This window comes from Ceratotherium simum, chromosome 3 (genome assembly GCF_057802395.1).
Source record: "Ceratotherium simum simum isolate JZ-2026a chromosome 3, ASM5780239v1, whole genome shotgun sequence".
NCBI classification, from domain to species: domain Eukaryota; kingdom Metazoa; phylum Chordata; class Mammalia; order Perissodactyla; family Rhinocerotidae; genus Ceratotherium; species Ceratotherium simum.
The window spans coordinates 91,981,172-91,997,460 of record NC_141902.1 but is presented as its reverse complement, the minus strand read 5'-3'; the positions used below and the strand labels follow the sequence as shown (position 1 = coordinate 91,997,460).

The window sequence follows — 16,289 nt, the reverse complement described above, 5'->3', positions numbered from 1 at the left end:
TTCTGTTCCCCAGGGCCTGGGCATTTGCCGTACCATCTGGAAAGCTATTCCTCCAGGTAATCTATTACCTTTCCTGCCTTCTATTTAAAACTGCACTTGCTATCCCCTTCCTGGATTTCTTCTGTAGGAATCAGCACCATCTGAAATACCATGTATTTTATGGGTTCATTTACTGTCCCCCTCCCACTTGCTTGGTTCGCTGGGGGGCCCCCAGCACCTAGAACGTGCCTAGGTCATGTTGGACGTTTTTCAAATGTATTGGACACAGGCACCGGCGAGTAACAGAACCTAGGGGCAGAATCCCTGATCCCAGCTCCGGGGATGGGCCAGAGGGGTTCCTAGTGGTAATGTCACAGGTTTAACTGGAATCATCCATCGGCCAGACCAAGCCCCAAGTCTTGTTGGGTCAGGTGACAGCAAAAAAGTGAATCACTCAGGGCAAACCTCTCGGCCTTACAAGATGTGCATCTGGCCACAGTTGGCCTACCTCTCGTGACAGTAGCAGGTACAAAGGCTGCACTGTGTGGGCTTCTCTGAACCCCAGCCCCAGGCACAGGCCGAGTGAACGATTCATAACGGTGGGTCAGACGCTGCTCCCTACAGGCCACCTGCCCTTTGAATTCTAGCTCAACCGTCTCCAACCTTAGCTGGGCACGTTCCCCTAAAATGTGTATGTGAATTTCTCAATTATATACTACAGATGGAATCATAAATATCAGCAATTTCATGTGGTTCAACTTAACACGTGTAAAACTGTGCTAATGGAATACATTTTTAAAAACACAGACATAAAGAGAATGAGTTAAAAATAAACTACCAATAAACATGTGAAAAGATGCTCAACATCACCAATCATTAGGGAAATGCAAATCAAAACCACACTGAGATATTACCTCACACCTGTCAGAATGGCTACCAAAAAGAAACAGAAAATAACAAGTGTTGGTGAGGATGTGAAGAAATTGGAAACCTTGTGCACTGCTGTTGGTAATGTAAAATGGTGCAGCCACTATGGAAAACAGTATTGCAGTTCCTCAAAAAACTAAACAGAACTACCACGATCCAGCAATCCCACTTTTGGGTGTATACCCCAAAGAATTGAAAGCAGGGTCCCAAAGAGATATTTGCACACCATGTTCATAGCAGCTCTACTCACAGTAACCAAGAGAGGGAAGTAACTCGTGTCTATTGATGGATGAATGGGTAAACCAAATGTGGCATATACATCCGAATGAGTATCATTCAGCCTCAAAAAGCAAAGTCTGACACATACTATAACATGGATGAATTTCGAGGACACTATGCTAAGGGAAATAAGCCAATCACAAAAAGACAAATACTCTAGGATTCTACTTATATGAGCTACCTAGTCAAATTCACAGAAACAGAAAGTATAATGGTGGTTGCCAGGAGTGGAAGGGAGGAGGGAACAGGGAGTCATTGTTTAATGAGTACAGTACTTATCCCCCGTTTTGCTTTCCGTGGTTTCAGTTACCCAAGGTCAACCATGGTCCAAAAATGTGAAATGGAAAATTCCAGAAATAAACCATTCATAAGTTTAAAACTGCTCGCTGTTCTGAGTAGCATGATGAAATCTGTCCGGCTCTGCCCCACCTGGGACGTGAATCATCCCTTTGTCCAGCATATATGCTACCCGCTCACCAACTAGTCACTTAGTAGCTGTCTTGGTTATCAGATCAACTGTTGAGGTATGGCAGTGCTTTTGTGTTCAGGTAACCCTTATTGTACTTAATGGCCCCAAAGCACAAGAGTAGTGATGCTGGTGATTCAGATATGCCAGAGAAGCTATTGCTGTTAATCTCTTACTGTGCCTAACTTGTAAATTAAACTTTATCATAGGTGTGTATGTAAAGGAAAAAAACATAGTATACACATAGGATCTGGTACTATCTGTGGTTTCAGGCCTCCACTGGGGGTCTTGGAACATTTCCCTTGCAGATAAGGGGGGACTACAGTATACAGTTTCAGTTTTGCAACCCAAAAACATTCCGGAGATTGGTTGCACAACAATGTAAATATATTTAACACTACTGAACTCTACACTTAAAAATGGTTAAGATGATAAATTTTATGTTGTGTATTTTACAATTAAAACTAAGAAAAATTTTAAGATAAAAAATGAGTACATAGCTTCAGGGAGAAACAAGTTAAATAAACCTGAGCTCTATAATAGAGCAGTTATAAAATTTTAAAAACTAAATTATATAAATTTTGTAGCTCTATTTTCTTGCCACATCCCAAGCATCATCTTTTTTTGTGTGTGTGAGATCAGCCCTGTGCTAACATCTGCAATCCTCCTCTTTTTTTGCTGAGGAAGACTGGCCCTGGGCTGACATCTGTGCCCACCTTCTTCCACTCTATATGGGACGCCGCCACAGCCTGGCCTGCCAAGCAGTGTGTCAGTGCACGCCCGGAATCCGAACCAGCAAACCCCGGGCCACCGCAGCGGAGCGCGTGCACTTAACCACTTGCGCCACCGGGCCGGCCCCCCAAGCATCATCTTGAAAGCTGCCCATCTCCAAGGCCAAAGCACCCTGCATGTGCCCCAGCACCCCCAGACTCCCACCAAGCCCCTCCCACCCTAGCTTGACAATTCTCAGAAAAGGCCACTTCACCCGCTTTTCCAATTGAATTTTATTCCAGAACGAATGGTTTTACAACAAAGCTGATTTTAAACCCAGCACATTTCCCCACTGGTAACAGCTCCATCTTCCTTTAACCCACGGACCAAAGAACTGAACTACTGCTCAGCTGTGAGTTTGGCATGGGCTACAGACTTGTAAGGAATCCAGAGCCAAGTCCCGGAGCCAGGCCAGCAGTGGTCAGCGACTCAGCCAGCTCCCGACGCCGCAGATGGGGAGGGGGTGGGAGACAACAATCTGTGGCCCTGGGCTCGCAGCAGTGTGGTGCAGGAGTGCCTCACCCTTCCTGGCCTTGCTGCTTTGCTCAGACTGACATGAAAAACCCATTTTCCTGCACACAGCAGAAGGCCGCAGAGTAAACACAAACCTCCACACTGTGTCTCCACCCCGGCCCGGGCCCCACCTGCTGGAACAGCCAAGCACAGCTCTGTCTCGGTCAAAGTGCTCAGCCCGAGGCGCGTGTTCAGGTATGTCATCCTGCAGAGGCTGGAACCAAGCCTTCAAGAAAACCCAGCAGCTCCCCTAGACCAGGGCCCACCCATGTCGGGCCCTGTGCTGAGCACTCAGTACTCCATCCTCATAACCACTCCATGAGGTAGGTCACATCGTTATCCCCATTTTACAGATGAGGAACAGGCTCAAGAGGGAAGCCATAGACTTGCCCCAAGTCTCCAAATTCTTAAGTGACAAGATGGGGCTCAAAGGTCTGTGTGACCTGAGCTCTTAGTTACCCCAATACCCCAAAATTGCCCCTTAGGAAACAAGAAAAGAGGAATGGGGAATGAAATCCTGACAGAGAACATTTTTAGAAATGTGCAGAAAACCCAAGCGCCACAGAGACTGTCAATCAAAGTGCCTGAGAGGGCCCCAGCCCCAGTGGACACACAGACTCTGCTCCCTGACAGACTGGTGGCCTTGCGCTCAATAAAGGCAGGCCCCTTTGATGCAATTCTGCACAGAGATCCCAGAATTCAAATTGCTGTCTTGTTTCTCAGGCTTTTGCCTGAGAGCCTAGTGTTGAGTGGGCAGGAGGAATGCCTTATTTGGGTCAAAATAAATACGCCAGACTCCACCCAAAACGGATCCATTTCCCTCCTCCCGGAATAGTGCCTGGTGACTTGTGGGGCCAAGCAGCGAGGAGCAGCTCCCCAGGAGCCCGTGGGCTCTGCTATTCCATCACAGCTTGGCCCTGAGTTCCTCCGAGGGCTGCAGCCAAAGCTCCAGTTCAGACAGAAAGGGAAGAAAGGTCTCCTTGAGGGGTCTTAACTCTGTAGCTTCAGGGCATATTTATTCTGAAGCCGAAGATGACTCTGGAGGAAGAGGTAGGTTGCCACAACAGGAAGAGAACTTTACCCCAAGTCGCTGACTTAGATAAGGGAGCTCCTGGATATTGACACCCCCACCCACCTACCCCGCCCTGGGAGGGAGACATTATCCCTTTAGATAGCACAGCCTGGGGGTGGGGAAGTGACAGCCTGAGACAGTATGTTGGCGCATTCTCTACTCCTGCTGGGCCCTAGTAGCTAGTCCACCTGACATTTTCAGGGTGTCTATAAAGTGCCATTAGCAAAACCACAGGAGTGGAGAGAAAGGGTGACAACAGCCCTGGAGAGAGGAGGGCTGTGCTCTGGGCAGAGGGAGTCAAGAGGACAGATGATCCCAAGTCCTCGGACCCTGGGAGTGGCTGGCTGCACTCGGCCTCGTTCAGGATGAAGCCCCCACTGCTCTCCTGGCCCCCACTCCCCACACTCAGAAGCCGCCCGGGAACCTCTCCTCCCTCACTCTCTTTTGTCCTGTGCCTCCTCCATTCCTCCGCTGGTGGCCTGGGCCAGGTCATCAGGCCAGTACTGGTCCTCCATATACTGCTCCGTGTCCGTGCTGCTGTCAGGCTCTCTGTCCTCGGAGTGGCTCCGGAGGCGGCTGGCCTCCTGCTGTTCCCACTGCACCTCCACCAGCTGGTAGAGCTCCATGGCTGTCATGGCATCTTCCACTGATGAGTGCCCATGCTGCCCCACCTGTGGACGAGAGCCCACACATCACTGCACGCAGTCCTGGTAAGAGGCCGTCACCCGGGCCTCTAAGTACATGTACTCAGGCCCAAGAACATGTACTCCCAGAATGGGAGTGTACATCTTGGTACAGTGAGAAAGGCATGGGTTCTGGTCAGACAGACAAGCACTGGAGTCTCAGCTGTACCACAAGCCACCTAGCTTCTCCAAGCCTGTTTCCTCAAACATAAAACACAGTAAAAATCTCCACCTTCAAAGGCTTGAAGAGCAGATAGAATAATGAACGTGAAGTCCAGTAGGAGCAAGAGTGGTTAGCTGCCCCAGAGTGAAGGCCCCACCTCTGGCTGCAGGGGATGGAGTTTTACATGCAGATGCAGACAGCGCCTGGACCTGGGTGGGGGACAGATCTGGAAGAGGTCAGGCTGGCTCTCACAATACACCAGGGAAGAAGGATGGAGAGAAACACAGAGCTGTGTATACGTGAAGGAGACCTGTGTTTTATCAAGGTCCCCAGGATCTGGGCTGGGGAAGCAGGACGACAAGAGGCTGGAGGCACAGCCTCACAGCCCTGTCTGTGGCCTAACTGGCCTACCCAAGCCTTCTTGCTCCCCCCACCTGCTCCTGCACCACGCACCTGGATCTTCTTGTGCAACAGCTGCAGGGCCAGGTCCTTAAGAGAGACCCGGGTCCGGGTGTGGAGGCTGGGCTGGCTGAGAAGGTTGGGGACATAAGTGGTATCTCGGGTCAGGCTCCGAGGGTGAACATACTTGAGGGCCTGGAAGTCATTGTGCAGTGCATGCCCCACCACCACCTTGCCCTTCAGGAGCTTGAGGATCTGTGGGTGGAGAAAGGAGTCAGGAAGCCCCCAAAATCAGGTTGGCATGAGACATATCCTGATGCCCTAACCAACGGGTGCATGAGTCCCTCTGAGGGAGGCAGCATGGAGAGGGAACCATGAGCTTCACAGTCCACCAAGCTGCCTTCCCCAAGTTTGAATCCAGGCTCTTCTCCTTACCACTTACTGTAACCAGGGGCATACTTCAGCTCTCTGCCTCTGTAAAACGGGAATGCTGCCACAGCGTTCCGTGGGGTGGCTGCGAGCGTTGAAGGAGATGGGCTAGGTCTTCTAGGTACTCGAAAAAAGCACTTCCTTCCTGCTGGCACAGGCTCTTCTCTCTCGGCCTGGAAGACTTTACCAGCCCTACTGCCCTACCCAACTCTCCCAGCTCCCCTCGTGGCGGGTGGTAGTATGAGCTTACATGTCAAGAGGCCTCCCCAGGACCTCCCATTGACATTAGGACACGCTGTCCTCTCCTTCAGGGGAGTCATCCTGTTTTCTAAGTACACATTTAGCTCTGACATGGTCTATCCACCTGCCCCCTGTTGTAAGCTCACTGTAAACATGCAGGGTTTGACACGACTGGTGATGCTCAATGAAAGCTCAGCGCACAGTTGAGTGATGAAGACCCACTGGGGGAGTTCACAGAATATGCCTGGCACTGGAGACACAGTATCCACAGCAGCTGTTATTAGTAATAAGACACAGTCTGTCTTCAGGATTCTGCCCCTCTGCTGTACAGGACTCCCACTTCTCAGCTCTGACCATCTGCACAATGTGCTCCTCTCCTCCCTGCCTTCTGCCCTCCTCAGGCCCCCGGGGAGGCCACATCCAGAGCCATGGGCCTGCAACGCCCTCCAGCCTTCTCTGCTGGGCTTGGCTCTCCTTATCACCAGCTGCTGGCCTCCCAGCCTGCCTCTGCTGGCAACATATGGTTTATCGCTAAACTCAGCCTTCACAGCAGATGGATATGTGCATTTAAACTTGAGCGGTAGGGAGGTGCCACCACAATCCAGTCACACTCCCACCATAAGCCATGTGGTGGACCCTTCCTCTCCTTCAGGGGATTCATCATGTGATCAAGCACACTCCACAGTGGCTCAGAGTCCGGGCAGACAAGAAGTGGTCCTGCTCTTGGGAGCACCTCCAACCAGGACAAGGGAAGCATAGAGGAGCTAGAGGGTCAGCCACAAGGCCCTCTTCCTGTTGCTTCATTCCTGATCAGCCTGCTTGATAAATAACCTCCAAATCTTTTGAAAGAAATGCTTATGCCGTATCTTATGTGAAAAAGGAGCACACAAGATGATGGGTACCAGTATTTCCCAAATTTACCTAATCCCAAGAATAACTCAGAAATGTTAAGTAGTTCCGCTACAATGCTTGTTTTGAAAATGCAAAATAATTCCAATATGATTGATATATTAGGTCACAATTTGAGAATAATGTAAATTTCGCCTTTGCTTATGCATGATTTTGCCCTTGAGAAACACTAAGTGAATGCAGAAAACCGCACCCAGCTGACCTGAGCCACACAGGGATGCACACAATGCGCCCACCTCAAACATCTCCCAGCCACCTCAGTTCCCCTGTGAGGTGAGCCACAGCCATGCACACCTGGTGCTCCCACTTTCCGTCTCATTTCAGGTAACTCCTTCGACCACTCCACCATAATGCAAGCTGCAACCCTTCTGACACTCACTTCTGTAAGGAAACTTCAGGTCTTTTTCAGTGTAAAGTGCATTGGTGTACTTATCACCTCTTAACCATTTAGCATGTGCAAACCTGTGCTACCACTGTTACTAGGTTTCTATCTTTTCATTTTTGGGGCGTCACTGATGAAGTTTCCTGAGTGTTGTGTCCCTAACCCCATTTTCCCCATAAGCTCTGAGATTTTTATCGTGCAAGTTTGCACAGTGTGATGATTTTTAGGAATGCACACGTCACAGCCCTCTCCAGGCCTAGAGACCTACAGGATCAGAATCTCCATGGAGGATCCGGGGACAAGGATCCGAGACTGTTAATAAGGCTTTAGGTGTTTCCTTACTCTCAAGCACATTTGGGAATTCCTGGCACATTAGTGTCATCCCCGCCACTAATTTATTTTTGTTAAAACACTAAAAAATTAACATCAAGAAATATACCAAAACACTAACACCTGAAGGTGACGGCAATGGCAGTGTGGGCCTTACACATTTTCTCTGGACATGTAATACTTTTCTGACATTTTCCCACCTTATTGGGAAAAGGCTGTTGGCACAGCCTTTCCACACACATTATCGTGTAGCACATCCCAGCAATCCTCACATGCAGGTAGGTCAGGATTTTTACACACCCTGTTCTGCGGAGAAGGAACCCACTGTTTGGAGAAGTTAATAACTCTCCCAAGGTCACTCACTTCCGATGGCAGAGTGATGACCCAAATCCAGGACTGCTCTTCCCAGCCCATCACACCAACCCAAACAAGCCCCTGCCCTGCCTTCACCTCTTTCTGGGCCACTTGGAAGGGGATGGCCGTCCGCATGTGCTGCCGAGTGATGCCGCTCCAGCGAGTGCGGTAGTCCACAACGGGCATCTCAGGCCGGACATACTTGTCGTAGAGGACGTCACCGTGGTAACTCACCACAGAGCAGCGGGCCAGCTCACTCACCCGCCCTCGGGGTCCTGTGCCCACCATCTCACAGTCTATAGCCACACACTTGCTGGGCAAAGGTCCCGCAGATTCCCTGGGGGTGGGCTTTCTACTGGATTGGACACCTCCAGATTCGGTCCTTGGGTGCTGCCTCTCACTGCTGGCAGCTTCAGTGCCTGGCGGTTCCTCCAACAGCATGGGCAGTGGGGAGGATCCTGGGTCTGGGGGCGTGCTCAGCAGCCCCTGCTCCTGCAACAAGGCCTTCCGGGCCATGAACCGCTGGTGCTGTCGGCTCTTCCTCTTGTGCTTTCTCCGAAGCGCATCCTTGACATTCGGGCTGGCCAGAGAAGGGCACAGACACCGGGCAGACTCAGGAGCTTCCTGGGTTACCATCCCAATCAGCTCACTGCTGGGGCAAACGGAGGCTTGAGAGATAATCTGCCAGCAGGGCAGCACCCTGGAGAGAGAACACACAGGGCAGAGGGGTTAGGTGAGGAGTGTGCCAGGCCAGGCCAGCCCTGGCCCTCCCCTCCTCCTGCAGTGCTCCACTTTGCCTCAGGCTCCCAGAATGAATTGAGGACCTATTTTAATAATAATTGCATTAATACAATCAATTTGTTGTTAGTGCTGTCATGTCAATTAAAACTTCTAGGGAGCCTGTGTACAGCAGAGTGGAACCCTGCCCAGTCTTTTTGAGCAATCCTCACTTTGGGGCACTCTATCAGACAATGTTCTGCTCCTGTTCATAGAGTTTTCATGGCCAATTTTTCTGGAAGTGGGTGGCCAGGTCCTTCTTCCTAGTCTGTCTAGTCTGGAAGCTCCACTGAAACCTGTGCATCACAAGTGACCCTGCTGGTGTTCAAAATAGTGGTGGCAGAGCTTTCAGCATCACAGCCACACGCAGCCGACACAGTACGACAACCGACAGACGGGTGGTGTGGTTCCCTGACTGGGAAATGAATCTAGGCCACAGCGGGGAGAGCACCTAATCTTAACCGCTAGAGCACCAGGGCTGGCCACACAGTCAACACCACATGCAAATCACTGCTCTAAGTACCTTACATGGAATCACTCAATCTTCCCAACAACCCAAAGTATTATCCTCATATTACAGGTAAGAAAACTGAGGCATAGAGGTTAAGTAACTTGACCAATTAATAACAGACAAAGGCTGATATGAGCCCAGAATCCATACTCTCAACCTCCAAGCTACAGCTTACCTCCAATATTGTTAGCACCAAAAACTTTGAGAGAGGTATGGTTATGGGAAAATAAAGGTTACAGAAACAGTATATACTATATAATCCCATTAGAAAAACAAAATCTTTATGAAATGTGAAGGCAAAGACCCACAGCAGCACCTGGAGAAAAAATTTCACAGGAAGCCCACAATAGTTATTTTGGTACATGTTAACCAAACTGAGGTAATTTATTAAATGACTTCCTAACTCATTAATCACAACAGCATCTACAAACATTTTTAAATAGTTGGGCACGTTGTTTAGTCACCTACAGGCAGTGGTGGGCTGGTAAACCAGCTCAACTTAAAAAAAGGAGAGACAGAAAAAGCCCTGACCTGCAGCCTTTGCAGATTTCCGTGGTACTCCCCGATCCCAGCTGATTTCTAGCTCTCCATTGCTTAAGCCAGGCCGAGAAGAGACGCTGTCGCGTCCCACTGCTATAGGAAATGTCTGGTGTTCACGGGGGCTCGCAAATCCCAGGTAGTAAGGGCAGCCTCTTCCAGCAGTGAAGAACCTGCTGGGAAAGCCTCCTCTCATGGGCTGCGCTCAGTCAGCGGGGACATTCTTAAGAGACCAGGAAACCAGGGCTTCGAAGCAGGCAGAGCAAGGTCTAACTTAGCTCTTTATAAGGTACCTAAGCCGCTGAGCTTCATGGTCCTGGGGTGTACAACGGCCCTATTCCTCCCTTCTTGTGTGAAGAGGAAATGACACAAGACACGAACGCTGGGATCTGCATATATTGTATACAGTAGGGGCTCGATAACTACTCGTTCCCTTTCTCCCAGAGAGGTGAAGACTCCTGTTCCTGGTTGGTAACCAGCTCTTCCCAGGCCAGAGCTGCCTCAGCCTGGACTCACTGTCCCCTCCCAACCCACAGGCCTTCTTCCTGCCTCCCTTCCCACTCACGTCCCTCCCACCTCTTCTATATCCTCCAGGAAGCCCTTCTGGAACAACTCTTTATTCCACTGGGCTGCACAGGCCAGCGCCATACTGAGGCTCTCTGGGGGTCCAGCTGTGCCCAGCACTAGGCAGAGTTACAAAGATGAATCCTGGACTCCAAGGAGTTTGGTCTCAGCGCAGAGACAGCAACAAAGCAGGAAGCGTGTCAAGTGCTGCCTCAGAAGTGCTAGGGAAGCAGAACAGGCTGGAGGATGATTCTGAGGCTTCCTGTAAGCAGTTAGGTCTGTGTGAAGGTGGAATAGTAACCGTGCAAGTGGAAGGGGGAGGAAGTAGTGGCCATATCAGGGGCAAAGGCCTGAAAGAAAAGTAACCCAGGATTGAGGAAGATGGGCCCATAAGCAGCCTGATGTCACTGGGGCTTAAGGCACAAGGTGGGCCACTGCTGGAGGAACTGCCCCCTCCCCTTTGTACCACTGGACCTTCCGCCCCAATCTGGGAAGCCCAACACACTCTGGTGGTCCTTTCACAAGCCAACCCAGCCCAGGCTGGTCTCTCCAGACTGGTCTCTGCTGGTCAAGTGAGGGTAACCCAGAGGCACCTAGGGAGGTCACTGACATATGGCACAGTAGTCCTGCTCCGGACACGAACAGTCTAGCTGGGAAGCGAAGAAATTCACCCCCTGTGCCCTGCGCTCTGACAGCACAATCAGAGAAGAATTTATTACACTCTTCAAAGTCAACACAGTTACAGAGAGTCTACCTCAGAGCGCTTTGAGGGCAGCGCTTTGGAGCCTTGTTTATCTCCGTCCCTTCCCCAACAGCCAGCGCAGGACCTAGCACGTAGCAGGGAAGTGTGTGAAGGGAGCTGACGGCAGACCTGCTATCTGCCAGACTGTGGGGACGACAGGGCTGGAGGTGATTGTGTCCTCAGGGAACTGCTGGCTTGGTGGGGAGAGAGGGGCAGTCAGAAACTCACAAGGGTGCGCTCAGGACGGGAGCGATGGACTGAGGACGGGCACCTGAGTCACCAGGCCAGGCACTCAGACAGGCAGAAACCTGGCAGTGGAGGGGACGATCTGAAGGGCTTCAGGAAGGTCTGCCAGGCAGCCCAGGAAGGGAAAGGCATCCAGACAGAGAAAACGCAGAGTACAAGAGGCAAAACCCATCCATTGTGGGAAGGCAAGGAGTTTGGTGCAACAGTTGAACAGCAAGGAGGTAGGGGGTGAAAAGACAGATGGAGTGGGGACAGTGAGAGAGAACTGTTCCCAGAGGGTGGTAAAAGTCTGGACTTAATCCCAAGACTGACGGGGAACCATCAACCTCCCTAGAGAATTTTAGGGAGAGGGTGACAGGATCACAACTGCCTTATGGGAAGAGGTCTGGAGAAGAGAAGAAGCTGAGCAAGAGCAGCAGAGAGGAAGAGAAACGGGGGTGGGGGGGGGGTGGGGGGGTGAAGTGCCCTCTGGTGAGGACTGGGCCAGGGCGAGTCATGCTGACCCATCCTGACTCATCCTCCCTCTGCTTGCTCATCTCCTCCCCAAGAAGACTTCTCTCTTTTAAAAGGACTCTTAACTATAATCAACTTCCTCATCATGACAAGTCACATCCTAGAGCTGACATACAGAACCTGGATCGGGCCAGCCCAGCCACGGGGAGAACAAGCCTAAGACGGAGACCGGCCCTGCTAATAACTGACTTCTGCGGGGGAGGAGGGTCCTTTCCCTTCTCTGAGAGCCCTGAGGGCCCTGCAATTCAGGAGCTGAAGCCCGGACTAGGGTCGGTGGCCTCCGGGACCCTGCTGGCAAGGGTTCAAAGAAGCCAGAAATTAGGTTCCCTGAGAAAAGGTGTCTGTGGCCTTGCGCTTCAAGAGATGAAAGCAGGGCCTCTTCTTTGGCCCTGACCTTGCTAACACGTCAGAACCGACAATTAACTACCAAGGGCACCCTCCCCTACCCCAGGCCCCCAGATGGAGCTCAGTGAGGCTGGGGAGAAGTTTCACTCCAGCGATGCACACAAATCTCTCTCCAGCCCTGAGAGAGTTTCGGGGAGCGCTTTGGGGAGCACCAGCCACCAGGCCTTGGGCCAAAGGCCCCAAATGAACCGCGCAGTCAGAATCACCAGTGGCATCAGGGCCACCACCCGCTGGCTGATCCAGAAGGCAGTGGGCAGTTCCAGACCCTGCTCTGGCACTTAAGAGCTAGACGTACTGTCCTAGGTTAGGGGTTTCCCCAGAGCAGCTCATTACCAGAAACAATTAAGCCGTCCGTGTAAGACGCCCATTTCCAAGCCTGCCTCTACACCTTCTTAACTGCCATTTTGGGAACGGGGCCTGAGAATCTGTATTTTAAAGAGCGCGCGACCCCACCCCCAAGCCATGATACTAAAAATCACCCGAATTTCAGAAAACCTGGCTCGACCCCCCCCCCCACGCTACTAAAAAAAGTTCACAGACAGGGAAAGTCCGGAGAGCTCCGCGCGATCTCCCCGCCGGCGAGCCCCGAAGGGCGCCGCGTGGAGGCCTGACCTCACCCCGGGAGAGACTCGGGCGTTGGTCACTCACTGGCCGCCGCGGCCCGGCCGGCGCCCTCCCGGCCGAGTCCCACCGCCCAGCGCCGCCCCCTCACGCCCGAGACCCCCGAGCAGGCGGGGACGCGCGACAGGCGGCACCCAGGGCCCGGCCTGCACACCCGAGGGCCCGGAGAGCCGGTCGGCTGGGCCCGGGCGTCCGCCGCCGCAGGCCGGCGGTAGACACAACGCGCGGGGCCCCGCGGCCGGGGACACGCCGCGCCAGCCCGCCCGACCCCACGGTCCCGGGAGGGCCCCTGAAATCACCTGGAGCCCGGTGCGTGTCCTCCCGCCCGCACGTGGCGTCCCGGCAGCCGGCAACTCCCACATGCCCGGGCTAGCCCCGCTCCGGCTGCCCGCCTATTGGCTCGCTGAGCGCCAGCGCCCGCCTAAGACCTCTTCTGATTGGCCGGGAGCCTGGCTCTCTGCGGGTTGGCGCGCGCCAGCAGAAGGGATGGGGATTCGTAAGGGGGCGTGGTTTGTGCCCGTTGCCGGCCAAGCCCGCGGGAAATTTTAAAGAGACGGGAGAGGAGCGCGGCCTCCTCGCCTGACTCTAATCCACCCCGCTCCCTGGGCCGCGACGTGGGCTCCTATGAACATCGTGTCACCAAAGGCAGAATGACTTACAGAGTACACGTCCACATGTACAGAACGGGAATAACACCCCCTACCTCCTCGGGTGTCGTGTGGATTCGGTGAAATAATACACATGATGGGCAACTAAAGAAAGATTTTTAAAGTCAGGTTTGCTCCTTCGGCGCTATTTTTTCATTTATTCTTTTGCATTACTTTACTTGTAAGTATTAAATGCCTACTATGGGCTCGGTTGGGGTACACAGAATAAACACAGTCCCTGACTCTAGTTGCTCAGGGTCTGGTGCGGTAACGATGATTAGCAGATAATTCAGTGCAGCGTGAATAACAAGAACCATAATAAAGAGTTCATATTTGTTATGTGAGCACTCCCTGTGCCAGGGGATATACGCCTTTAATCTGCACAAGAACCCTATGAGATGTGCACTATTATTATTTCTGTTTTACAGTTAAGGAAGCTGACTCTTAAAGAAATTAAGGAGAAACAGCTAGGGTCCAAACAAAGACCCTTACCAAAGCAGTCCAACTCCTCCTAGCTCCATTTTGCAAGCAGTGGTGGCATCGTAAAGGCATCCAGAAGGTCAGGGGTACATGTGTGGAGGAATCCACTATTTCTAAACAGTATGGATTTGACAGAAGCAGGACAAGGATAAGGCCACTGGAGAGGTAAGTCCTTCTACTCAGACCCCTGAAGGCTTTGGGGAGCTGGGAGGAGTTTAAGCCAGAGCTGGTTCATCACCAGATTTGCACTGGGGGAAGCTCACTCTGGCTGCAAGATAGAGAGAAATGGATTAGGCTGGGAGAAAGAGGGGTTGGAGGGTGATTGTGGACACTCAGGCAAGATAAGATCCTGGTGGCCAGAGCCCTAGAGAGGATAAAGAGCTTGGGTCAGATTCCTAGGAGGCAACATTGACAGGACAGAGAATGGAAGGAAGGGGATGGAGAGCAGCTGTCTGCAGACATGGAGACTGTGTGAGAGGTAACTCCGGGGCCAGGAGGGTTGTAGCGGAGTCAGTGTCCAGATCCTCAGCTCCCATGGGACTGGACCTGAGAACGTGCCTGGAGTCCTTGGGGTTCAGCTTCCCTCTCCCCTTTATAACCAGCTGTCTCCCACTTCACAAAAGGAAGTCACACACACACCCATTCCAAATCTTGCTCTGCTGCATTACCCTGGGAAATAAGCCTCCACGGAGGAACAACAAGGCAGTTCTAAATATGGGTTATTATTGAGGTCTCGGCAAGAAACCCTTCTACAAGGCAGGTCATTTCTGATTCTTTGCTTTCACTACCATCCAAGGAGAGGATTTAATCATGTTGTCAGTTAATAGGTCATTAAAAATATTTTTTTTGAGGATAGATAATTATCAGGAATTAAAAGAACTGAGAGACATTGCCAGAATAAACCTCCCTCCACTTCTGCTTTTCATGTGAACAATGTTTATCGGTGTTAACATCCATAAAAACAAAACAGAAAGCCCAAATCTGTCTCATTCTTGCAAAAGGTAATATTCATCCCTGGATTTATAAACTTAGTGGAGAAACAACTGGCTCACTCTATCTCTTTAGTTTTTTAATTTTATTTATTTATTTTTTTCCCCCAAAGCCCCAGTAGATAGTTGTACGTCATAGTTGCACATCCTTCTAGTTGCTGTATGTGGGACACCGCCTCAGCATGGCCAGAGAAGTGGTGCCTTGGTGCGCGCCCGGGATCCGAACCCGGGCCGCAAGCAGTGGAGCACGCGCACTTAACCGCTAAGCCACGGGGCCGGCCCACTCTATCTCTTTAGGAAACATATTTTCAAGGGCATTCCTAATAAAAATTTACTTCTAATGTTTAAAGATTATCACTCATATAATGAATGCTATATATTTGTTATTTGATCACATGTACTACAAAGAATCGCAACAATATCTCAATCCAGTAGGAAAAAAATGAACACTTAGAACCTTATGGGTCGCAGAACATTTTTTTAGAGTTAACAAGTTCAAATTGATATACATAATTTTATGTGATTGGATGCTCCAGAAAATACTGCCAAGCATGAAAATATATTATGCTAGGATAACAACATAGCAGAATTTGAACAGAAATATAAGTTCAAGAAGAAAAAAGAATGTTGCATATATAGTAAATACAGAACAAATCCAGACTTAGTAAGGAGAGATGTTATTGGAAAAGATTATTGGGGGAGGGGGGCCGGGAGGAGGAGGGAAGAACTATTGCAATAAGGAAAGTGTGCTGATTGTGAGATCTGCTAGCTCTCAAGGTTAGGCAAAAAAAGGTTTTCTTTTATAGGGAGGAATAATCAAGGCTAGAAAGAACAGGATACAGGGAGGCGGGATGGACAGGAGTGGCCTGATCCGTTATCTGGAGAGTAGACCCAAGCACCCAGAGGCCAGCCTGTTCTCAGGAGGGGTCGTTAAGGAGGGATTGTAAACTGGTCTGGTTGAGAGTGGGCCATAGTTTCGAGACCTGGGGCAAGAAGAGAAACTGAACCAAAGTTTGGTTAACAGCATTTTGTTCCAACTGACAAGTGAGCCCAGCAGTTCAGCTAATCATTTATGAGGCAAAGAATGAGAATTTGGAGTGTCTGTGCCAGGCCTCACGGTAGGCACACAATGGGGGAATCCATGAGTCTTCTCTCAGTCAGATGCAGCAGGGTGCTTCTTTGCAGCAAGCCGATTCCAGAGCACAAAAGGATGGGGAGAATTTCTTAACCATTGCTGCTTTCTGGGAGCACAGGGCTCCCTGAAATTCAACATTGTCACTAAGAGTTTTTTTACCTCCTTTTAAAATGGTTAATGTTGGTATCAAATGCTATGATAGTCTCCATTGCATTCATTTATGGAC

General features: G+C 50.9%; 1 protein-coding gene across 2 annotated transcripts; it reads right to left on the bottom strand.

The window, feature by feature from the left end:
* Positions 1-2,640: 2,640 nt before the first annotated feature.
* AEN (apoptosis enhancing nuclease) lies at positions 2,641-13,175 on the bottom strand. Of its 2 annotated transcripts, none has more exons than XM_004432018.3 (4): positions 13,112-13,175; positions 7,993-8,596; positions 5,307-5,507; positions 2,641-4,678 (listed from the first exon to the last, which is right to left on the bottom strand). In XM_004432018.3, exons 2-4 carry the CDS (start codon positions 8,530-8,532, stop codon positions 4,442-4,444), a joined length of 978 nt encoding a protein of 325 aa, XP_004432075.1. In that variant the 5' UTR covers positions 8,533-8,596; positions 13,112-13,175; the 3' UTR covers positions 2,641-4,441. The 2 variants fall into 2 exon arrangements, with proteins under 2 accessions (XP_004432075.1, XP_087285045.1); XM_087428919.1 differs by lacking the exon at positions 13,112-13,175 and adding an exon at positions 9,716-10,229.
* Positions 13,176-16,289: the final 3,114 nt, after the last annotated feature.